Source organism: Garra rufa, chromosome 15 (assembly GCF_049309525.1).
Source record: "Garra rufa chromosome 15, GarRuf1.0, whole genome shotgun sequence".
NCBI lineage: Eukaryota > Metazoa > Chordata > Actinopteri > Cypriniformes > Cyprinidae > Garra > Garra rufa.
In genome coordinates, this window is record NC_133375.1 from 21,544,562 (window position 1) to 21,570,254 (window position 25,693).

The 25,693-nt window shown below is 36.9% G+C and overlaps 1 protein-coding gene across 1 annotated transcript in view; it reads right to left on the bottom strand.

Annotated features, from left to right (window-relative positions):
• Positions 1–25,693, bottom strand: part of LOC141287684 (serine-rich coiled-coil domain-containing protein 1-like) — an 87,897-nt gene that overhangs the window by 22,107 nt on the left and 40,097 nt on the right. The window contains exons 7-10 of the mRNA XM_073819827.1: positions 25,102–25,236; positions 16,306–16,383; positions 9,227–9,310; positions 2,553–2,630 (exon numbers count right to left, since the gene is read on the bottom strand). Of these exons, the coding sequence (XP_073675928.1) occupies positions 2,553–2,630; positions 9,227–9,310; positions 16,306–16,383; positions 25,102–25,236 (375 nt within the window). The remainder of the gene's footprint in view (positions 1–2,552; positions 2,631–9,226; positions 9,311–16,305; positions 16,384–25,101; positions 25,237–25,693) is intronic.

Sequence of the window (25,693 nt, forward strand, 5' to 3'; positions counted from 1 at the left end):
GACAAGGTAAAAAGAGTGTTTTTAAACTACCATTGAGAAATTTTAACCAAAGTATGCTATACACTTCTCATTAACCCTAAAGAATCATATCAAATTGTGGAAAATAGGCATCCGATGACCCCTTTAAGATTGCAAGATGTCGGGCCGCTCTGAAGTGACTGAAACCCTGCGACAGGAGGTTGTTCAGATGAAGGCCAAAGGCATGACCCTTTCAGCCATTGCAAGAGAAGTTCGTCATTCCAAATCTGTGATTTCTCAAATACTGCAGGTTTACAATGACACCAATTCATTCAAGCCCCCTAAAAAGGCTGGTCTTCTACGTAAGACAATTGCACAAGAAGACAGGATAATGCAGAGACTCTCAATGGGGAATGGGTTCAACACTGCAGCTGGAATTGCTTGCCAGTTTAGCGCTTAACAGGGTAAGAATCGGTTTCGGGACGTTTAGGAAAAGTCAGACTGAAAGCGCACTCTGCAGTGAGCAAGCCTCTCATCTCTCCCTCAACAGCAAGAATCAAAAGGCTGAAAAGCATTTTGTGTGAGAGAGGAGAACTGATCCAAGGTTCAGTTTATTGATAAGAGCAACTTTAATTTATTTAGGTCTTATAGGAAAGTATCTAGAGTCAAATAGCTTTTTCTATGGATTTTCCAATTTAAAATGTTATTTACATTAATTTTATATTTTAACTTATTTTAAATGTCTGTATTTTAGTGTCATGATTTTAGTGTTTTGTGGGCAACAGTGCTCCATCTATACATTCCCTGCCATGTCTCATGGAAGAAGTGCTTCACCTGAGCATTATACATCACTCTGCCATACTACACATCATTTCTCATTCTCTTTGGTCAGGTGAGCAGGTTGGCCCCCGTCCATCTAGCCGTGTCTCTTTCTGCTGACAGGAGCCCCTCAGCACGAACCTGGCCCTTCATGCTGCGCATCTGGCCAACAAAGACAGACAAGTCGGTGGCCGTGAGAACCGTGTAAGATCGTTGTCCGGCGCTCCAAAAGAGGCCAGTCTGGCCCCCCTGGTGCACTGTGACTCAACAGAGGGCACCAAACCCTCTCTTCCTCTCCCTTTCAACTAATTAGCTCAGCTGGAGAGAGAAGCAGGGTGCTCCAGAAAAAAAAGAGAGAGAAAGAACGAGGGTAAAAAAAGAAAACAGATGACCTCCTCCAGTTGAAGCAGCCTTCGAAATAGCTGACCCACTTGTAGACACACTTTCGGATATTTGCGTGTCCTCAATGCAGTAACCCATATAGCGGTGTAGTCTACATAGGGCAGGGTGGAAATGCAGAACTCATCTCTGGCTGAGTGGAGGGGAAAGAATGATGGTGTGCATTGCGTTCAGAAAGCCTGAGGGTCTCGTGCTCGTGCATGTGCAGTTGCTCTCCACGCTCATCCATTGCCGGCGCATCTGAGGTAGACAGGAAGAAGATTCTCCCACATCCTCCCACGCGACCATTTCCACGCTGGCTGTTTTTGGCACCGCAGCAAAAAAACGAGCTGGCTTACTGTGAAAACGTCGCTTATCTAATGCAACAGCTCCATAATGAGCACTCTTTCTAATATTTCAGCTTTTTTACAGCACTTTTTATCAACGTTGAGGTCTGATGGAGCGCCGACGCATTAGCGCCGCTATAGTCGTGGAATGGATTGTCAAGCAATTTGAAAAAGCCATCCGAATTCACATCACATACGCATATTAGCAGTAATACAAAGCAGAAAGTCTGCAGAGATGTTAAATGCCAGGGGGAAAATGGACCATGTCTCCACGGGAGCCCAACTGAAAGCCATTTCAGTGTAAAGGGACTAAAGGCATACTGATGCGGGCACTGCGAGAGCATGGAATATATGACAGAAATCTGTAAAGAAAATCTCGATCATTCATCTTAACCATCATATGCTCATCACAAAGGCTGAAAAACCACAAACAGATTTATAACTAGAAAGGCATCTGTCAAAACTGCGCAAATAGCTTTTAATCAAACTATCAAAGATCACTTGGTCTTCATTTGAGTAAGTGTTGCATAGGAAAGAGAAAAGACCGTTAAAAGACTGGGTTTGTCTCTGATATCTCTTGCATTAATCTCTGTTAATGAGTCTTTTAAAGTTTGAAGCACTTGAACACAGTTTGCTGACTCACTGCAATATAGCATCATCATTTGTTGTGTGTGAGCCATTAAAAAGCCGCCTGTGGGAACAAGAAAGCACCTTGCTTTCCACCAAAATTAATAATAAAAACAAATAAAAAGGAGGATGGGAATTATTGAACGCATGAGGGAAAAGGAAGGCAGTCAAACTATCAAAAGGGCAGTGGACAAAAGGGTTAGCAAAAGTGTTGTTGAAATCAGTAACCACAATTTCCCTATATAGATTCCTTCTCAAATTGAAAATCAACTTTCAGTGCCCTTTACCATTAAAAGTCAGTGAAATAAAAAAGACAGATGTAGGGACCTGTATTCAATTAGAAAAACCAGACACAGCTCAATGACCTCAGAACATTAGCAGCGTCGTCAGGAGCGTTCGTACGGTGCTTTAATGGGTACTCACCTCTGAGAGTAAGAAATCTGTCTGAGTGCTTTTGTCAGCTTTTTGGCAAAGAGATTTCAGAGCAGCGCGGGTGGATTCCTGTTAAAAAGATATATGTATCAGAAAAAATGTGACATAACATTAACACAAGTTTTGACATACAGCAGTTTACTTGATTCCTGTCAATCTCAGGATCTTGTGGTCATATAATTGCTTAGCCATAGATTGGCGTATATCGACACATTGGTTAAACTGTTAGAGGACTACAAGTGCCACTTAAAAATAAATGAAGGAACAAAATTTTCAAACAACTTTCCAAAATAACAAGCGTAAACAAGTGTAACAAGAGAATACACTGATCATTTATTTCTAAACATGAATTAAAGGGGAGAGGTCCCAGGTCCCAGGTTCAAAATCCCGGATGAGCCCCCATTTGTCACAGCTGGCTTGCAAGCTGTGACAAAGAAAGAAAAGAAAAGGAAAACACAAAAGAAAGAAACGTCTTACAGTTGCAATCGAAATTATTCAATCCCCCCAGAGACTGCAGTACTTTACAAATACAAGCTTTTCCGAAGATCCATGACTTAAAAATTGCATCTACAACAGTTTGATGGCATATTAAAAGTGATAATGTCAATATATAATGTAATGTTTTTGAATTATATGATTTTTATAATAACACAGCTATGTCATAATTATTCAACCCCTATTCAACATTGCTCTTTTAAGTCACTTACTTTTATGATAGGAAACAAAATTGTCTTAAAACACAAGCCTTTAAAAACTCCATTTAAAAAAAAACTGTATTAGCTTGGGCTGAATGTGCTGAAGTTGAGGTGGACCAGTCCTGTTATGGGGTTGTTTTACTGTAGCAGGGAGTGGAAAACATGACCGTATGAAGGATATCATAGATTATTTAAAGGGTCAGGCCATTTTGGCAAGAATTGTGATGCCTTTGGTGCAAAAGCTGAAGCTAATGATCAATGGACATTTCTACAGGACAATCATCCCAAAGTATACATCCAAATCTACTTATGCTTGGTTCAGGGATCAAATTTAATTCTCTTTGAAAATATTTGGTTGAATTTGAAGAAAGCAGTGGCAAAGTAAAAAGTTTATCAGTGATCTGAAACCTTTTTCAGGTGAGGATTGGGCCAAGATTGGCATTAGAGAGGTGACAAAAACTTATAACCACTTCCAAGCAGTGCTTATTGATGGTTTAAAAGAATAAAAGACGTCGCAGTAGATTTTACTTTTGGGGGTTGAATAATTTTGAACATAAACGTTTAGCACCAAAGTGACTTTTTTCATTATTCATCAATTTACGTTGTCAGAATTACTCAAATACCTATTAATAAACTTTCTTCAACAGTGTACTGATGCCTTTCTTATAGTTTTCACAAAATTTTGCTCTCTGCAGAAAATAGTTTGCAGGTCAAAGGGGTTGAATAATTTTGATTGCAACTGTATATGAACATGAAAAGAGGAGAGGAGCCCTAGGGAACTGTTTTTAAAATTCTAAAAAGGTATGTTTATCAGTCAATTTGAAAAGCAAACATTTTGATTTGATTGACAATCATTTTTAAATGGCACTCCTAGTCGTCCATAAAACTGTACATTTGAATGAAATACACACACATACATACACATATAGGGTCAGGATAATGACCCTCTGATTGTACATTCATATCAGCTATAGGATCAGAAAAAATCTTGACTTGGAATATCAAGCAGGCTTAATACCCCTCTCGAACGGACCAGAACAGCAGACTAATAAAATAAGAAATATGGTGCAGCAAAATTTAGGGCAGCCATACTTCATTAATGACATTCAATAAAGACAGTAAAAATTGACAAAGACGAGCCTAGCCAGCAGGCTGCCAGTTTCACCAGTGAGTATTATTTTACGAGCCTTTGCCATGATTTATTAAGCCATTGTGGCCGCAGGTTTTTTCCCCACTAAAAATAGAGCGGAGGTCTCTGGGCGAAAGAATCTGCAAAGTGATGATGTCAATGACCAACTCTTCTGTTGATTCCAATGTCGTCAGCAGGATGCCACATTATGCATACGTGTTTACGTACAAGTTTACTGGAGATAAAACAACCAGGTCAAAACCCATATCACACAGAGTTTGAGTCATTGTGCTCTTATGAAGCAGAGAAACTGCAATGAGCACTGTGGTATTTACCAACAGACTGTTTTTTTTTTCCTGAGAAAAAGACTGTGACCTTCAGAGATGTGCTTAACACTATTGGGAGCACATTTTCTGAATTCAGTTCTCGAAGAGAAGACAGATAAGGACAACATCAATTCAAACCTCTACAGACTGAGCGAAAGTCAAACTCGCTATCTTTTCATTGAACACCTAGACAGCGATCAGCAAGTATGGAGAATGTTAAAACTAGTAATGCAGTGCTGCAGCTGGAAGAATAAAGGTGCATTCACTCGCACAATCTCACGCTCAGATATGCAGTACCAAAGCGTCCTGAAGTCATTAGTTTTCAATAAGAGTTGGCGATTTCTAGAGCTTGACTATTTGCGTTGCGGTGACTACAAATTGAAGTCATCAAAAGTATTGACAGGTTTTAGAAAAGCCTTTAGGACATGGAATATAGTGTGATTCGTATGAAATGTTACATTATGATGGTTTGAATGTTGTGTGATGCTTTCAAAAAGGTCGCAAAACGTTAATAAAAGTTAATACATGAAAAAGAGCAAGCAGGATGACATTAAAGTGCCCCTATTATGCCTTTTCAAATATGATATTTCATGTAGTGTGTCATGTAGCTGTATGTGAACATAAACTATCTGCAAAGTTGTGACGCCGACAGTGCACTATAAATAAAGTTTTTGTCTAACAAAAAAAAGAGTCGGCTCACATTCGCCTAAACGAGTCGTCAGCAATTCGAATCTTTTTTCTGTAACGGCCACACGTCACGAGCTACACATTTACGTAATGTCCGCCCACATTCAATTTCGCGAACAACTTGCCCGCCCACAAACAGTAGGCCTACCATTTTCAAGTGGATTATATCATGTCAAGAAGACGCCCTGCGCTGTGAGAGTGAATTTGTTTTATATGCCCTTCCGAAAGATGAAACTATCAATAATGAGTGGTTAACATTAATTTTTTCAACGCCTCAGCAGTCCAATGCCAATCTTGTGTTGTGTTCGCGTCATTTTACAGATGACTGCTTTTCCAATCTTGGGGAGTAACGTTACAACGCGGGATTCACCAAACGCTTGGTTTTAAAAAATGGATCAGTGCCCAGTTTATTTGGACCGGCTTGCTCCTCTGAACTTCTACCTGTAAGTATGATTAATAATTGTATTTTCTAGCGATCGTTCAAAATACGTCTTTGTGTACGTTATGGTGTGTAACAACCCCGCACATGTCTTGGTAAGCGGCTAACTTGCGTTTCTGTAGTTCTGTTGTTCAGCTGTGAGTGCAATGTAGTCTAAAAAGTCTTGTGATTGATGCAGCTTGACTGTCTGTCTGCCTTATTAGTTTAAGTAATGATAATGATAAACGATGGCTTAACGCAGTGCTATGGATTGTACAGTGTTGAAGTTCACAACGTAGAGATGTGTCCGGTTCGCTTACAAAAGCAAATTGTAACATGACACCCACTGAGAAACGTCCTGCTCCGGTCGTGCTTGCAAAACAGTTTCTTGTCGATGTGCCACTTCAACAGTTTCATCGTCAGACTCCGGCTCGAATTGATAGGGTAAAATCGAGGCTATCTTTTCTATGCATTAACAGGTCTCCGCAGCTGTCATTCAGTTATGCCAATGGCCGTTTCGTTTTGCGCTGTAGCGGTAGACCAATCCGAAAGGACTGCACCATCTGACCAATCACAGCAGTGAGGGCTCACTGAAAGGAGGGGTTTAGAGAGACTGATTCTTCGAACTGCTTCACACGAGTCGTTTACGAATCATTTAGAAACGGGGTAAAAATAAACCTAATTTTGGAGAAAACTAAAGTGTTTTTTGAACTTGCATACATGTAAACCTGTTTTAAGAGACTATTACAACAATATTAACTACCTTTAAAATGGCATAATAGGGGCACTTTAAAAATCTCAAAATGACACAATTTGCATTTTTTTGGGTGAATCTAATCCACTCAATTCTTGTCTAATCAGAAGACACTAAATGTTAAACATTTTCTGCACCAAAGCTTGCTGAAGTCTTTAGTTTTCAAAGAGAGTTGGCGATTTGCAGAGCTCGACTCTTTTGCGATGCGGTGACTATAAATGTGAGTCATCAAAACTGCAGGAAGGGTTTAAGAAGGCCTTTGGGACATGGACTATAGCACATGTTGAACAAAATGCTGTTATGATATTTAATATGCTTTTTTTTCCACCCTTTTGAAGTTTAAAAGCATCATTCACAATTCAGTGTAAAAACAGCGGTTCTTTTCTCAAAAGCAACTACGGTGGCAAGTTCTGTCTTTACCAACAGAGTTCAATCTTGCGACCAAGGAAGACCCTGAAAATCTCGTAAGGATAAGTAAATGACCAAAGATTCCAGAAGACATTCATTTTTCAAGTTCGACTTTTTGAGATTCATGGACTATAAATGGGAGTCATCAAAAGTGTGGACAGGGTTTAAAGAGGCCTTTTAGACGTGGAATACAGCATACAACCTCTTATGAACGTTATAAGACTCTTATGAGGCTTGTGATGCATTTATAATGCTTTTGCAACCTTTTAAAAGCATCAGTGGCCATTCAGTGTAAACAAATGGGGAAAAAAAGCAACCAGGAAGACACTTCAAATCTCTCATGGGTACTGAAAATGACACAATTTACATTTGTGGGTGAATCTTAAAGGGATAGCGCACTCAAAAATGTAAATTCTGTCAATAATTACTTATCCTTATGTCGTTCCAAACCTCTAAGACCTTTGCTCATCTTCAGAATAAAAATTAAGATATTATTGATGAAATCTGAGACCTTTCTGACCCTTTGCACACAAAAAATATTCTCCTAGGTTAATAAAATTATTGAACCACTGATGTCACATGGCCTATTTTAAAGGAAAAGTTCACTTCCAGAACAAAAATGTACAGATAATATACTCACCCCCTTGTCATCCAAGATGACCATGTCTTCCTCTCATCAGTCGTAAAGAAATTATGTTTTTTGAGGAAAACATTTCAGGATTTTTCTCCATATAGTAGACTTCTATGGTGCCCTGAGTTTGAACTTCCAAAATGCAGTTTAAATGCGGCTTCAAACTATCCATTTAGGGTTGTAAACGATTTCAGCTGAGAAAGATGGGTCTTATCTAGCAAAACGATCATTGATTTATTTATTTTTATTACAATTTATATACTTTTTAACCTCAAACACTCGTCTTGTCTTGCTCTGCCTCAACTCAGTTTTTTCCTGATTCAAGACAGTTAGGGAATGTTGAAAAACTCCCATTTCATTTTCTCCCTTAACTTCAAAATCATCTTAGATCGCTATTTTACCTTTTTTGTTGAGGGTGTTTGATCTTCTTTGCATGTTCACTTTGCAAACACTGGAATGAAAATAAGATGGGAGTTTATCGACATACTCTAACTGTCTTTTAAAAACAGAGTACAGACAGATGAGTGGTTGAGGTTAAAAAGTATATAAATTGTATAAAAAAAATAAATAAATAACCGATCGTTTCGCTAGTTAAGACCCTTCTTCCTCAGCTGGGATCATCTACAACCACATTTAGGATCATTTGAAGCTGCATTTAAACTACATTTTGGTAGTTCAAACTCGGGGCACCATAGAAGTCCAGTATATGAAGAAAAATCCTGAAATGTTTTTTCTCAAAAAACAATTTCTTTACGACTGAAGAAAGAAAGACATGAACATTTTGGATGACAAGGGGGTGAGTACATTATCTGTACATTTTTGTTCTGGAAGTTAGGTTCTCCATTAATGATTTCCTGACTACCTTTCTGGGACTTAAATGTATTAGTACCGTTGCTGTCTATGCAGGGTTCCGAGTTCGAAGGGCTCTGAGTTCCGAAGATGAACGAAGGTCTTATAGATTTAGAACGACATGAGGGTGAGTAATTAATGACAGAATTAAAATTTTTGGGTAAACTATACCTTTAACCACTTATTCCTCTCATCCAATCATTCTAGATAGAAAAAAAAAAAATGAAAAATCAGTCATTAATTGTTTGAAACAAAATGTGCTTTGTTTGTCCTTTTGCTTTTACAGCCTCTTTACTGCCCTCTGTTGTTTTTATTCGTCCTACCCCCTCCTCCATGCCTATCACGCTGTCCCATCCATCCCTCTTTTCAAGACCACTACTCTATAAATCTGAGATGGACCTGTCATATTTCTCCTTCACTCGTCTCTGCCCTGGCTGCCGAGACTGGGAACATTATGTGTCTCACAGTGCATGTAAAGCACACGACGAGCTGTTTACTGCACGTTAAGTGAGTCTATCAAATATCATCCCAGTTCAAAGGAAACTGCCGAGCGGCATCTCCATAACTTCCTAACGCGAGCCTTGGGAGAGAGAAAGGACATGAAACCAACAGGATGTAAACTCGAACTGTCAAATAAATGCATGAAATTAGGGTATCCCAATGACAGTGGAGCAAAGGAACCTGTTTTTGCGATCCTAAGACTTTCTGAAGGTGGTTATGAAACCTGCGGTTATGAAATGGTACATTAAACTCGTCGAGTTTTCTCACCAACTCAGCCTGAAGTCGTACAATGAGCTCGTCTTTCTCCTTCAGCTGCTGCTGCAGGAACTGGTTCTCTTCTCTCCCAGGATCCTGCACACAAAGCACACACAAACACGGTTTTTAAAAAAAGTCAGTCTGCGTTATTCAAGCCATCGCCCCCAGTTTGAATCTGCAGCCTCGTGTGTGGGCGTAAAACTGCCGCGCTTGAGAGGTGGAGGTGTGCTTTCTGTGCTGTGGTTTCACTCTCCTCCATAAACTTCACCTGAACTAGCAGGCACTTTCCCACGACCTTGTGCTGTCAGCATCCATTATGTGAGGCTGGGGAGGGGAGGGAGGGACCGAAGCTTCAAGGGCAGCAGAGGAGGACCGAGAGGCCCAGAAGCAGAATACGGCCTCCACGAATGACCGAAAAGAACCGCCGCCCCCAAAAACGACATCTCTCCTCTAAAAGAAGCACTTGGTGGAGATTAGACGGCGCTGGCGTGAGGTAGCCGGACACAATATGCATGAGTCGGGAGCCCTTCATGAGAGATCAGGGAAGGGGATTATGAGCTTCAATGTCATGTACTTGGAGACATCGTTGTTCAAAGCTCTCTCTGGCTTTGGCTTGAATGTGCTCCTTTTGTTGACATTACATAAACATCTCAAGGGAGCTGTTGTCAATCTTTGATGCTTCTCTGTAAAGGAAACTAATTTCTGCCTGGAGTTGATGATGATGACATACACAGGCATTAAACTAGAATCATACAGTACATACACTTTTTTCATTAACCGCTACAACCCCATCAGCAAAGCTCAAGTATCTCTTCATCGCTACCAAACTGAAATGTGTTCCTTTGAACTCAAATACTGGATTCGTTTAGCAGTATAATAAAGGCCATTAATTATCATTAATATGATTACAATAGATTTAAAATGGCCATTATTACAACGAGTCACTCTTGAACTAAAAACAATCAATTACGGTAGGAAAAACACACTCACCAATTTTGCTACGTTTTAAAGGCTTCTTTTCATAATTTATGCTTTAAGGAAGATTAAATTGATCAAAAATATCTTCTTAAGAAAGAAGTTAAAAAATGTCAAAATAATTTTTCAAGAATTGCACCTATGAACATTATTACCTTCTCCGCAATCTCTAAATCAAATAAAACTTTTTGACCTAAGTTACTTAAGAATTTAAAACTTAAGTTTTGACTTAAAGGATTAGTTCATTCTCAGAACAAAAATGTCACTTACTCACTTACCCTTTGTTAATGATGAAGATGTTGATGTCTTTTTTTTCTTCAGTCGTAAAGAAATTATGTTTTGTGAGGAAAACATTTCAGGAATGTTCTCCATATAGTGGACTTTAATGGTGCCCCCAAGTTTGAACTTCCAAAATGCAATTTAAATGCAGCTTAAAATGGCTCTAAACGATCCCAGCCAAGGAAGAAGGGTCTTATCTAGCAAAACGATCTATCATTTTCTAACATAACTGACAATTTGTATACTCTTTAACTCTAAATGCTTGTCTTGGCTCTTCTCTGCAATGCGAATGCGTAGTCTATGTAATCCGGGTCAATACAGTTAGGGTATGTCGAAAAACTCCTATCTTGTTTTCTTGTTCAACTTCAAAATCGTCCCACATCGCATTTTTTGTTGTTGTTGTTGTTGTTGTTGTTATAAAGGGCGTTTGATCTTTTTTGCATGTTCACTTTATAAACACTGGATCGGTACTTCTGTAAGACGATTTTAAAGTTGGGGAAGAAAACGAGATGAGAGTTTTTCGACATACCCTAACTGTCTTGAACTGGAAAAAACACAGACATAGACAAGACCAGCGTTCGAGGTTAAAAAGTATATTAATTGTCAGTCTGTTTTGAAAATGACCAATCGTTTTGCTGGATAAGACCCTTCTTCCTCAGCTGGGATCATTTAGAGCCCTTTGAAGCTGCATTTAAACTGCATTTTGGAAGTTCAAACTTGGGGGCACCATTGAAATCCATTATATGGAGAGAAATCCTGAAATGTTTTCCTCAAGAAAAATAATTTCTTATCGACTGAAGAAAGAAAAACAAGAACATCTTGGATGACAAAAGGGTGAGTAAATTATCTGTAAATTTTTGTTCTGGAAGTGAACTAATTCCTTTAATCGCAGCTAGAGTTTTGCCTTCAAAACAATCTTAAGAAATGTTTTTGGTAGTACAAAAATAGTCTTAATCTTTATTCCCAAGTTAAATATATAAGAATAAAATAACAGTTAATGAAAATGAAATTAAATTTATTCTTAAAGGGATAGTTCATAAGCTTCTTTTTTCTGCTGAGCACAAAAAATATTTCGAAGAAACTAAACGGTTCACAGTAGCTTTTGACTTCCACAGTATTTTTTTTTTCCATTCTATGAAAGTTAAATTAACTGTTGGGTGACCAACATTCCTCAAAATGCTTCTGTACTTCTTCTGTCCTTCTGCCCTTTCATTCAATTTTTATTTTTGGATGAACTATCACTTTAAAAATGTTTCTTAAATTTGGCCTCAGGTCTTCAAGAATCTTCCATCTGCTGAAAAGGCAGAACTTTAGCCTTCAAACAGTCCGTTTCTTAAGCAATTCAGGTGAAGTTTCATACTTTTTTTCACATAGAACTTTTTTTAAATGTCTATCACTGAATCTTCATATCTGTTGCCCTTTCCACTTTTTTGTTCTTATTTGCCAGTTTCAGATTTTTTTGTTTCTTTGAAACTTTGCCTAAAGGCCAGTAGCATCTAAAAATCTTCTCTTCACTGTTACAATTGAAGCTGGTTTTTAGTGTGCAATGTTCAATGAAGCATCCAACAGAGCACCACTGAGGGGTTTGTTTTCCAAACTAGAGACTCTGATGTACTTGTCCTCTTGTTATTGTGAAGCAGAGCCATCCATTTCTATCTTTGTTCTGGTTAGATACAGCCTGCTTTCTTCTGTCAAGACGGCAGTGGATGAAACGGTGTTCATCTAAATTGTAAAGATGTACTTTTGACTGTATTTACGATGATTAATGCAACACAAAAATGTCTTTATGATCCCAAACATCTGAACAGTACTGTAAGAATACACACTTTTAATCAAAAGTTTAGACTGGTAAGATATTTTAATTCTTTTGAAAGTCAGCTCTTATTCTCACCAGCCTAGGTTTTATCAAAAATACAGAAAAATACTGTGAAAAGTGATTACATAACATCTGCTTTTATTTTTTATTTTTTTTGTAATATTAAAATTCATTATTAAATTAATATTATTTAAATAAAACTTACTGACACGAAACTGTGTAGTATACATAAAATAATTAAGTATTTAAAAATTAATTATTCATAATTTAAAAATAAATAAATAAAAAAGGTCACGTCCTGAGCAATGCAATGTATGCAGCAGACAGGCATAATGTAACCTCCTCCAAATCCCTGCCTTTAGGGAATATTTAATTATATCTTAATTATAGAGGTTTAACAAGAGGCACTTTATCTGTGCAGTGCCATGGAGGACCTCTAGAGAGGCGTTTGGTCACAGTTGCATACGCACACACACGGATACACAACACGCAGGACAGAGAGCTGGGTCTCTACCCCGTGCTGTAAAGCTGCGTTTGAGTGGCTCCTCCATCTGTCTGTCCTAGATTAAATACTTGAGGCAAGAAGAGGACGAAGGACCTAATAAATGAGAATGTCCTACTATCACAGAGCCCTGATCATAAAAGCCAACACTTAATATTACAGCAATCAATGCCGTCAAAGAAATAATGCTTTGTCACCAAGAATGCGGTGAGCATTCTGTTCATCAGTCTTGTTTAAGTCGCAAATATATCCTAGGTGGGTCTGGGTGATATATATATATCAAATATATTGAATATTCGCTTTCCTAAAGACCACATCATTAGGTAAGTTTTGCAATCCTTTTTAAGACAGAGATGTTTCAGTTGTGTGTAACTTCAACTTTAGCAGAACAATGTTAGAGCGGTTACTCTACGTTTAATTTATTCTTGTGAATAAATTCAATTCAAATTAAATACTTTTGTAAAAATATATAGCATGTTTAGGTAAATATTGGTGTTTATTGCTACTTTAACCAAAAATTAACAAAAATGATTCACACAGCAGATATAATTTTAGTTTTTTTTTAACTAGTGGGTGCAGGACAGTATAGTTCATTTATCTAAGTGAGGATAGCAAAATAAAGTAAACTGTGGCATATTATACTCAAAAATTCTTCACACAGCAGACTACCAGTAAAATGTATACAAATTTGGGACCAAAAATTTGATTTGACACTTTGACCTGACCATGTTTTGTTACATACCTTTCTATTAAAGTAATCTGACATAATTTAACACAGTTTAACTCCTGAGTTCTTGTCATTTTTTTTTACCATTTTCTAAACAACCATTTTCTATAGCAAATAAACTGATAATGTGAGAAATTTTGAAGGTGTCTTAATTAATTTTGGTTTGACTGTAATTCATTTGTGATTATCAACATAAATTTGTTCTGACACACTTTAACTCTTGAGTTCTTATTGTATTTTATTACCATTTCCTAAACTATAGCGAGAAATGGTGAGGGTGTCTAAATCAATTTGTTTATTTATTTATTTATTTATTTATTTTTGTTCTAAATAAATATATTATTAAATATATCATTGTTTCTCAATTTAATTGATTGAAGACAGTGAGAGGAAAATGCCTTAATTATATTAAATTATTATTGTTATTATTAATATTATTAATACAGCATTTTAGCTTACTCTGAATCTCATTGACTACCATGGCTGTGTGGTCAGAAATATAATTCCACCAAATGAAAAAAAAAAAAAATCAAGATATTTCAAGCTATTATTGGAAATTAATAAACTGAACAAGTATGACGAAAATATTGATCAGAATTGATTTTAACATTAATAACAACAGGTAATGTTTGATGAGCAATGTTTAAGTAATATTTCATCAGCATATTAGAGTAATATATATATTTTAATTTTAATTTATAATTTTTATTTTTTATTTATTTATTTTTTTTAAAGAAGCGTCTTCTGCTCATCAAGCCTGCATTTCTTTCAAGCTCTCCAAAGTACAGCAAAAACAGTAAAAATTTGAAATATTTTTACCATTTAAAATAACTGTTTTCTATTTGAATACATTTAGTAATTTAGTCCTGTAATTTAGTCCTGTGATTTCAAAGCTGAATTTTTACCATCATTTCTCTAGTCACATGATCCTTCAGAAATCATTCTAGTATTCTAATTTGCTGCTCAAAAAAACATTTTTTAATATTAGTATTGTATTGAAAACAGCGGAGTAGAATTTTCTTCAGATTTCTATGATGAAAGAAAGCTCAGAAGAACAGCATCTATCTATCTATCTATCTATCTATCTATCTATCTATCTATCTTCCATTTTCAAAAAAAAAAATCTATTCAAAGAATCATTAAATATTGATGATAATAATAATTAAAAAATAATTATTGCTTCTTGCTTCTTGAAGCGCAAATCTGCATATTAGATTAGATTTCTGAAGGATCATGTGTCACTGAAAAAAGGAGTAATGATGCTGAAATTTTAGTTTTGATCACAGGAATAAGTTATATTTTAAAATACATTCAAATAGAAAGCGTTTATTTTAAATCATAAATATATTTCACAATATTACTGCCTTTAATGTATTTTGGATCAAATAAGCAGAAGAGACTTCTTTAAAAAAAAAAACCATTTAAAGTCTTACTGTCCAAAAACGTTTAACTGGTAGTGTATATATACTAATACACTTTGGTGAGCATAAGTGACTTCTTTTTAAAAGTCGTACTGACCCTAAACTCTAAAATGGTAGTGTATGTCATTACATATTTATGTTATCAAAAGGCTAAAGAAAAGGAGAATGAAAAGAAAATACAAGGGATAATTTTTTTTTGCCATATCGCTCAGCCCTACTTGGCAGTTTCATTACCAAGAATGCTACAAGATTAGAGAAACGCAGAGTATTTCACTAATGTACTTTGAAGGTAGGCATAAAAGGGAGTAAATGTGATAGATGTCCTTAGTTATTCCTGTATAAGGAGGTTTGTGATGTTATAAACTTCAAACAGGACACCCTCAGAGTGTTGGGCGCAACTACACCCACTAAACAAGGAGTTATTAATGTGAAGTTGACAGGGACACCAGGACAAATGACTTTGGAACCCCAGTCCAAGCTCATTTTCCCAGGGTGCAGAGCAAGAGCCTCCATTATTCCCGTAACCGACGCCACGCTCTCGCCGCAGGAGAACGCTTTCCGCAGGCTCTAATTATTAAGAAGGTGGGGATAACAAATGTTTGGTGAGAGAAGTTTTCTTTTAAAAGTAGGACGTGAAGTGACACGGTTCCGTCTCAGGTGGGTTCTCGGGCTTTATTTTTAAAATCGGGAATTTTTTTCCTTTTTTTTAACGGAATGAATCAGGACAAGTCCCACCCCTCTCCTGTCAGTTGAACACAATGTCAGAATGCATGGGGTCCTATTCTAAGCATCTCCCTCTCCCGCTGCGTGGCGCTAGGCTACGGATGAGCCGGAATGTCACGTGATTCGCTGCCGCAACTGTCGCTTCTGTTAGCACTCCATGTAGGTCAGTAAGGAGGACAGAGAAAGACGCAGACCTCATTTCCACTTCGCAGTATTTTTGAGTCCTGATGAAAAAACAAAATCCTCTTCTCCTCATACAAAATCATAAACCTCTCCCAAACCCATCTCCACAAGATTAGGGCACATCACCAAATAATCCCATCAAGATAGTGGGAAAATTTTATTGTTGGTGGAGAAACACGTAACTCAAATTCTATCAGAGAGAAAACAGTGTGTTTAGAAGAGGCACAATGGAGTTAGAAAATTAACTACATAAAATGGAGAGACCTCTGTCTCAATGCAGTCGTTTAGCGCCGTCGTTATGTTTGATCTACAGGCTTTGAAATCTTCAGGGAGGGGAAAAAAATAAAAGCGAGCTTTTTAAAATCAAAGAGTGACCCGACAATGATACTTCAGCAAAGGAAGTGTTCATCCACGTTATTAATAGAAAAGAAACACATTTTGACAACACTGAATCTGGACAATTACCTTAAAGGGGAGTGATTTCTCACTGCAGGGGCTTATGGGTAGAGAGTGAAGGCTGCTGGCAGGACTGATCTCGGTGCTCTGAAAGGCAAAGATCAGACATCTTAATATTTAATGAGCACATGAAAAGAAAATAACTATTTAAAAAAAAAAGACTGTAAATAATATTCTCCTCATCTTACTCTGAACTAGTTGCCTCTGGGGTTACTAAGTTTGCTGGTATTATAACGTTTGTGGTTAAATATTTGACACACACACAGCCAAAGACTACAAGATGTTTTACAAGAAAATACTAAGAGAAGTGTACTAAGAAAATGATTGTAAAATTATTGCATACTATTGTTAATTTATGTTTGTTCATGTACATATACAGTTGAGGTCAAAAGTTTACATCCCCCTTTCTGAATCTGCAAAATGTTAATTATTTAAATAAGAGGGATCATACAAAATTCATGTTACCGTTTATGTAGCACTGACCTGAATGAGATATTTCACATAGATGCTTTTTTACAACTTTTTGAATTTGAAGATCAAATTAAATTGAACTTATGTTGTCTTCTGGAAAGCATGTAGCTATCTTTTGTAGCCTCTGAAAGGCAGTTCTAAATGAAAAAATATGATATATAGGCAAAATGTACACATCTCCATACTGTTCAAAAGTTTTCATCCCCTGGCTAATGCATTGTTTTTTCCTTCTGGAGCATCAGTGAGCATATGAACCTTCTGTAATAGCTGCATATGAGTCCCTCATGTGTGAAAGTTGCCCTCAGTGTGAAAAGATTGTTTTCAAAACCATACAGTCATTGTTGGAAAACTAAAGAATGTGTGAGACCTGAAGGATTTTTCTGAAGAACAGCAGGCGGTTTAACTGTTCAGGAAAAACAAGGGACTCATGAACAACTCTTTCTGAACAAAAAATGTTGATCATTTAGTTAAGAACACAGTATTAAGATTCAAGGGTGTGTAACCTTTTGAACTGGGTCATTTTGAATTCAACTAATATTTTCTCTTGTGGACTATATGTAAACATCTTTTATGTAAAATATCTTATTCACATCAGTACTAATAAAAACAAAATCACATGCATTTTGCATGATCCTTCTTATTTGTAAACTTTGGACCTCGACTGTATAATAAATTTACTAATGTTAATTTATACAACTTACAGTGTTAAAATATCAATGAGGAAATTAATATTAATCAACCTCAATAAATACTTTCATAGAATTTTCTCTTGTTCATGATATCTAATGCACAAAGTGAGCCACACTTTTAATACTCCAAAACTCACTAACAAAGCACACTGGGAAATTAGCTTGTGTCGTACATATTATGTAATTATAGCATCCAAACAGGGGAGCAGGCAGCCCTGTCCTCTCTGGGCTCTAGCCTCAAACGCTTCTTTCCTTCATCACGCTACTGCTACCTCTTCCCCATATTAATGTGAAGAAGAGAGCTGCAGACGCAGTGACACTGTCAAAGATGTGGAACACTTTAGTCTGAGTAGAGAGGTGCGCAGACAAAATATTGAGTGATAATGTAAATGTCAGACATTTTTGACAAAAAAAAAAAAAAAAATCTGCTAAGGAAGACGATACAAATGTTAATTGCTTCAAATTTTGGCCAAAATAAAAAGGCAAAAGTAAAAAATTTACCTAAATGGCTATTATGTCCTTTATACAAGTCTCAGGTGTACCCAGAATGTGTAAGATTGAAGCTTTAAAGGGATAGTTCACCCAAAAATGAAAATTTGATGTTTATCTGCTTACCCCCAATGCATCCAAGATGTAGGTGACTTTGTTTCCTCAGAAAAACACAAATGAAGATTTTTAATGAAAACCGGTGCATTCTGCCAGCCTTATCATGGACGTGGATGGGCACCAAACCTTTAAAAGTAAACAAAAACATGCACAGACAAATCCAAATTACACCCTGCGGCTCGTGACGATACATTGATGTCCTAAGACACGAAACGATCGTTTTTTTGCGAGAAACTGAACAGTATTTATATCATTTTTTACCTTTGATACACAGCCACGTTCATCTGTCCTGAGCACGAGTTTGGCATCAGTCACGTCACATGTGCACGTGCTTCTGGCGTAGTATACGCAAACGCCGTAAGGGGAAATCAGTGAAAAGTCCCGGATGAGTTTGTGCAAGCAAACGTAATCTTTTAGCTTTAAATCAGTTTAAACAATCAGGATACGCGCAAGTAATTACCATTTTGAATAGCCGCTATACCCACAATCTCTGTGCACTGTGTAAACAATGAGTGTCGTATTCATGCGACAGATTGCTTCCGGCGTTTGCGTATTCTACGCCAGAAGCGCGTGCACATGTGACATGACTGATGCCAAACTCGTGCTCAGGAGAGATGGACGTGGCTGTGTATCAAAGGTAAAAAATGATATAAATACTGTTCAGTTTCTCACAAAAACCGATCGTTTTGTGTCTTAGGACATCAATGTATCGTCACGAGCCGCAGGGTGTAATTTGGATTTGTCTGTGCATGTTTTTGTTTACTTTTAAAGGTTTGGTGCCCATCCACGTCCATGATAAGGCTGGCAGACTGCACCGGTTTTCATTAAAAATCTTCATTTGTGTTTTTCTGAGGAAACAAAGTCACCTACATCTTGGATGCATTGGGGGGTAAGCAGATAAACATCAAATTTTCATTTTTGGGTGAACTATCCCTTTAACTCAAAATTCACCACAGAAGCAAAACGCCAGCTCCTGCGCCAGGGAAAGAGTAGAATGTGTTAAATAAAGTCTTTATTTTTGCTTTCTTTGCACACGAAAGCTGTTTTCATAGCTTCATACAATTACAGTTGAACCACTGATGCCACATGGACTATTTTAACAATGTCCTTGCTACTTTTCTGGGCCTTGAACCTGCCATTTGCATTGCTGTCTATGCAGGGTCAGAAAGCTCTTAGATGTAATCAAAAACATCTTCATTCGTGTTCTGAACATGAACTAAGATCTTCAGGGTTTGTAACAACATGAGTGTGAGTAATCAATGACACAATTTTCATTTTTGCCTGAACTGTCCCTTTAACAACTACCTTACTAACTATAAATGAGCAGCAAATTTGTTGTTTATTGAGGGAAAACTCTTAGGTAATAGTGAATGTGTGTTCCCTATTCTAAAGTGTTACTGAAAAGTTTATTCTTTGTACGAATTTAAAAAGCCTCGTCAGTTTGAACTTCTGCTGCACGATTTACTGAGTGCACACATGCAAAGCGCACTCACAGAAAGCTGACTCTTTTATGCCAGCTGTCAAGTACACACAAGGTTATGTAAAAAAAACACACAAAGTTTACACAAACACAGACGGTTATGTCTGCAAACATAAAGAGGTGCATGTGTATGAGTATGAGTATATGAGATCTGTGAAATAGTGTCTCTTGGACATGGAGACAATTATGTAACAATATTATGAATATTGTGATATTGTGAGAGCAAAACTGTCTCAATGTTATCGTGGTCACATAACTATATGAAGTGTATTTTTTTAAAATATATTTAAACTTCTTATTCTAACATAAAACGTCGTTAAATTTGTGTTGTGGGCCATTATGCTTTGGCATAGTATCTGTCAAATGAACTAAAACCAAAAGTGTAATATGGCTTAATCCCTTCATGAAGACCAATTTCGCTGCGTGTTTTAAAGCGAAGCACACACTTTATTCAGGTGATCCGGTGTTTTCTGCACCTCAGAACGGCTCCGTTCACAGTGAATGAATGCAGTGAACTCGTTTATTGCATGTACTGTGAGTTTAGTGCGCATTTTTGTAAGCCTGTTTTCACTGAAGCTGGAATTTTCCTTCAAATTAAAAGCTTTACTGCCACTTCTGTCAAAATAAAAGCTTAAAAGTGCAGTATGAATTGCTGACAGCTAGCGGTTTAAATGGGTAATGTTATTGCAGTCCAAATTCAAAATATAAGTGTAGAACTTAGGAAAGAAGTGTTGCAATTTCGCTACAGTAGTGTAAAGCAAAAAATAATATACCAAAAAAAAAAAATGTTATTAATTGCAGTGTAATTGTTTTAAAATGTATGGCTATTACTGTCATTGTTGTTATTATTATTATATTCTAATTTGTTTAACTTGCTAAAACACAAGTGTGAATGTAATTTAGACTAAGACAGTATATCACAAATAAAAAGAGGGTTGAGTCCCATTTAAAGTTCAGGTACAAGTCAATTCACTGACTTTTTTTCTGACTTACGTTGTCATAGTTAAGAACATGGGTTGGAGCTCTTCATTTTTAAGTACATTAGATAGAAGAATTTAACTAAAAATTGTAAAAAAAAAAAAAAAAAAAAAAAAATTTTGATATAGTTACGTCCCTAAAGACAATACACTACTAACGCATCTCAACCAGGTCAAAAAAAATAAGTAAAATAAAATAAAAGCTGAGGCAATGCTTTATTTTTTAAAGCAGCACTATTTGTGGGTGTGTATGGAAGGGCCAATGAGATTCAGTTATTCCACCGGCAGGAAGAGGAAAAAAATAAAATAAAGGAAAATGAGGTGACTGTAATCAAGTAGTTTCAACGGGTCTATAAATTTCAAACAAGGTACAATATCACAACCATTACAATGTCATTTTGGTAAATGCTTCACAGCAAACGTGGATGGATTTTAAGCAGCATTTCAGACTCCATAATTATTAAAGGATTCAAGACTGATCCAGCATGTGCTGCTTTTGATTAATGTGTTTTCTACGCCTGCATTTTAAGTACAAGGAGAGGACAAGAAAACTGTAATGAAAAGTGCAAACATATTGAGGTAATCAAAGAAGGTACGAAAGCAAAAGCAAGACAAACGTTTCGCTAATGCAGATTCTTCCCAGTGCATTCCAATAAAAACTGCTAAACGACAAAACACCAAGTGGAGTCAAAATGATTTTCTGAAAAATGCAAAACAGTAATTTAAGAATTCACCCTGTTCAATATTAAAACTAAAATCTCTGCTCAGAATATGAAGTAATTATCAGAATGGTTATATACAGTATGCACATAGTGCTATATGAACTGTTTTGCTGGTGGGAAATGCAATAGTTATGTAAATGAAACAGGCAGGACTCACAAAAAAAAATAAAACAAAAAGCCAGTTTAATCCACGAAGGATGCCGTGCCAGGTTCTGAATGCCTACAGGCACTACAGTACATAATGTTCAAAGGTATAAGAGCTATTCAATTCAAGCCTATGTAACATTCGAGCAAAAAAAAACAAAAAAAAAACACTATGTCTGTCTGAGAGGCTCTGAAACCAGTCTATAGTTGTCCTATTATAGTAACTAAGTGTGAGCAGACAATCTACTCCCTTTCACATATTTACTACTTAGCATTTGGCTAATTCAAAACCCCTCTGAACATTTTGAACTGGCATCCTCGCTGCGCTGCCCTGAATTAGTCAGTTACGAGGTATCAAAAGCCCAAAAGACGCACGAACAAAGAAAGAACAGGCTGTGCGTAAAATCACTGGTCAAGCAAATAAAACCCACCACAGCAATGCACCAGTCATTGTGATTCTTGTTACACTGTAGTTTACAAATGCTGAAGGAAGATGGCTAATTTACATGTTAATGAGAAGAGTCAGTAAAGAGGCCAAAGAACTTCCTTTTCAATATTCATGTTCCTCTGTTGTGCACTGTTCTCTGGACCTTCACTGAGAAAAGTGATTGTTATTGTGAAAGAATGGAAAACAGAGTTCATGCAGCTACTACTTGGGGAAAGTGAAATGGAAATGAGGGTGTTCTAGTCAATAAATTAAGTTGGGTTAGCATGAATAACAGTAAGGGATAAAAAATAATAATAATAATAACATTATTATTACTGTGGTGACTTCAAAGAGCATTCAAATTAAATTTCATATTATTATTATAATATCCGTTAAAAGACTTACCTGATAATTTACTCACCCCCATGTCATCCAAAGGTATTCATGTCTTTCTTTCTTCAGTCAAAAAGAAATTAGGGTTTTTGAGGAAAATCATCCAGGATTTTTCTCCATATAGTGGACTTCAATGAGGATCAACAGGTTGAAGGTGTAAATTGCAGTTTCAGTACAGCTTCAAAAGCCTATACATGATCCAAGCTGAGGAATAAGAGTCTTATGTAGTGAAACGATCAGCCATTTTCTTAAAAAAAAAAAAGTAAAATAATATACTTTTTAAACACAAATGCTGATTTCACGCATCTTAATTCCACGCATTACGTAGTCACTTTGGAAAGGTCACACATGACGTAGGCGGAAGTACCCAACCCAGTGTTTACCCAGCAAATGTGTGAAAAAAAAAAAAGTAAAACGGGTAAAACATCAAATGACAGACTTTGAAGTTGGAGGAGAAAATGAGATTTTCGCACTACCCTACCTTTTTGAACAGGATTACACAGACAAAAAACGTGATTTGCAGAGCTAGAGCTAGTCAAAGACGAGCATTGTGTGGTTAAAACTTTAAGATAATTGCAATTTGGACCTTCAACCTGTTGACTCCCATTGAAGTCCACTATATGTGACCCTGGACCACAAAACCAGTCATAAGGTTAAATTTGACAAAACTGAGATTTATACATCATATGCAAGCTCAATAAATAAGCTTTCTATTGATGTATGGTTTGTTAGGATAGGATAATATTTGGCCGAGATACAGCTATTTGAAATCAGAAATCCGAGGATGCAAAAAAATCAAAAAGACTGAGAAAATCACTTTTAAAGTTGTCCAAATTAGGTTCTTAACAATGCATATTACAAATCAAAAATTACATTTTGATATGTTTACAGTTGGAATTTTACAAAAAATCTTCATGGAACATGAACTTTACTTAATTTCTTAATGATTTTTGGCATAAAAGAAAAATCAAAAATTTTGACCCATGCAATGTATTTTTGGCTATTGCTACAAATATACCCCAGCGACTTAAGACTGGTTTTGTGGTCCAGGGTCACATATGGAAAAAAATCCTGGAATGTTTTCTTCAAAAACATTCATTTCTATTTGACTGAAGAAAGAAAGACATGAATGGATGACATGGCAGTGAGTAAATTGTCAGGAAATTTAAATTCTGGAGTGAACTAATCTTTTAAATGTTCTGAAAAGAGGAAATGCAATATTAAAGTTCTATACTTTTTTTTTTTATGTAAAACATTAGGAAAAATAAACATGCACAATAAACATGCAATATCAAGTGATATCAATCAATAAAAATAGAAATGAAATATAGCTGCAAGCAGCAATTTGAGCACATATGAAAATAAGACATTTAGCAAGCTTGTAACCACCTAAATCAATGGAATTACCTGTTGTATGTGCTCACCAGATTTGTGAATTGTTGCGTTTTACAATAGGCTTTATAGGAGTTTGGGTAAATTTGGACAGGCCCCTTTTCTAAACGACCCCACTGTAGCATCCCACAGAGGGAAACTTTATTTTTTGCATAATTATTGACCTAGAACAAGTTCACAAAAGCAGGTTTCTGACATCTTCACAATCATTTGATAACAAATTGATTGACAACAGTGGTTTTAAAGGCAAAGTTGTCTGGAACAAGGAGTTCTATCATATATTATGCAACGTGCAATCATTTACACCCTTAAAAAATGGCCAATTTCTTTCAAATTTCTATCAGACCTTTGGGGCCATAAGTCGAACAGGCCCACCTAGTTTCATTCAGATCAGCCTCCGTTAACCTTGTCTAACAGGTGCTCAAACTTTGTCGGCCAATGATGGCTGTTTTTTGAGATACGCAAATGTTCATAGACACTTTTGGCACTTTGGACCAAGACCGTGCACACTGATTTTCATGTTGAAAGGACAAATGGTTGCACAGTTATAGCCATTTTTATAGATATTCTAATAGCACCACCAAGTGTCCAAGCTCCACAATGTTTTTCCTGTGACCTAAGATTGAGCTCTTACATAAGTGTTTTGAGTTTGGCAAATATATCTCATTTTGTCAGGTGGCCCTGACCTTTTCGAACGTATTGGTGTCCCTTTGTGACGGTAAGTCGAAAGTTAAACTTTTTTTGATAGTTTTTGATATTCACTCTACAGACTCCAGACTCTAAGACTAGTTTGCAAAAGTAGGCGTGCATTTTATCCGCCAGGGATTCCAAAGTCATAAGACACTTAAGCCTACAACTAGGAGTTATGAGTGATTTCGTACTTTTGTTCACTGTAGCACCCCCGTCAGGCCGTTTGGGATGAGCCTTGGTCACGTTGTGGGTGGTGTGAGTACTACCATCCCTCCAAGTTTCAAGTCTCTACGACTTACTGTTTGGTCTGCACGATCAGTTTTACGTTGAGATCGCTGATCGATGACTATTCTAAAAATTACAATAGGGTTTCAGCGCTAGCGCTTGAACCTCTACATATAGGTCTGTAACCCATATGTCATCAATAAATCTCTACAAAAAAAGTATTAAATATATAAAAATGTATTTGGATACTTTAGTAACACAAAATCTGCATCTGCAAGCAGATGATGTACCTGTACAGTAGTAGTCTTGCTGTAACATTTTACTGGTTGAACAAATCACGCTCTGACATGCTTTTCTTCCTCTCACAGTCTTGTTTTCATTCGTGTCACATTAAGTACAGTTTCTACTCTAACCAAGGGCTACCTACTGACTGAATATGTCTCTTCTGAGTGTGAGATCCTCCTGGTGTTCGCCCTGAATGATGAGGCATGAAAGTGGCAGGGCACGGAGAGCTCTTCTACCTGTTCTAATGTACCTGTGATGAAGGCCATAGCAGCTTCATGAATCAACTGTCAGGGTGGAACATTACCTCCTGCAGGGTCCTGCGTAACCGCAGCAGAAGAGTCTTTACCGCTGTGCAGTCCTGCTGCATCAGCCTGAACGGCAACGCTTCCAGCCCGGGCAAAGGTTCATCATCACGAGACAGACAGAGGGACATCGGTCGCTGCTCCCTGGAAGGATGAAAAGAAAACAATTTTTGTGAGCAAGAAATGGTCTGAGATTTGGGGACAAGATCCCAAAAATCCCACAGAAAAATGGATTTCCATTTCCCAGTACATTTTGGGAAAACAAACGGGTATTCAGTGCAACTTAACAAAATTCGATGCACTAACAATATCAATTTCAATCCTGTTCTCCTCTGATTGTGATTGAAACTAGACTTAAATGTAAATAACCTAATTTTTGTCTATTGTTCACATTACGTAGACTTCTGTGCAAATGAACAGATCAATCACTCATGTAGCGAATGGGATCAAATTAAACTTGATTAGAAGCACTTCTTGAAAAAACGACAAAGGCAAAGGTTTAGAGTGGAGAAAAAACCCTCGAGAGACACTTCAGAGGATAGTCATACCCTCTTCATCAGGCCTTTCATTGGGTCCAAGTGGATACTAATCTAT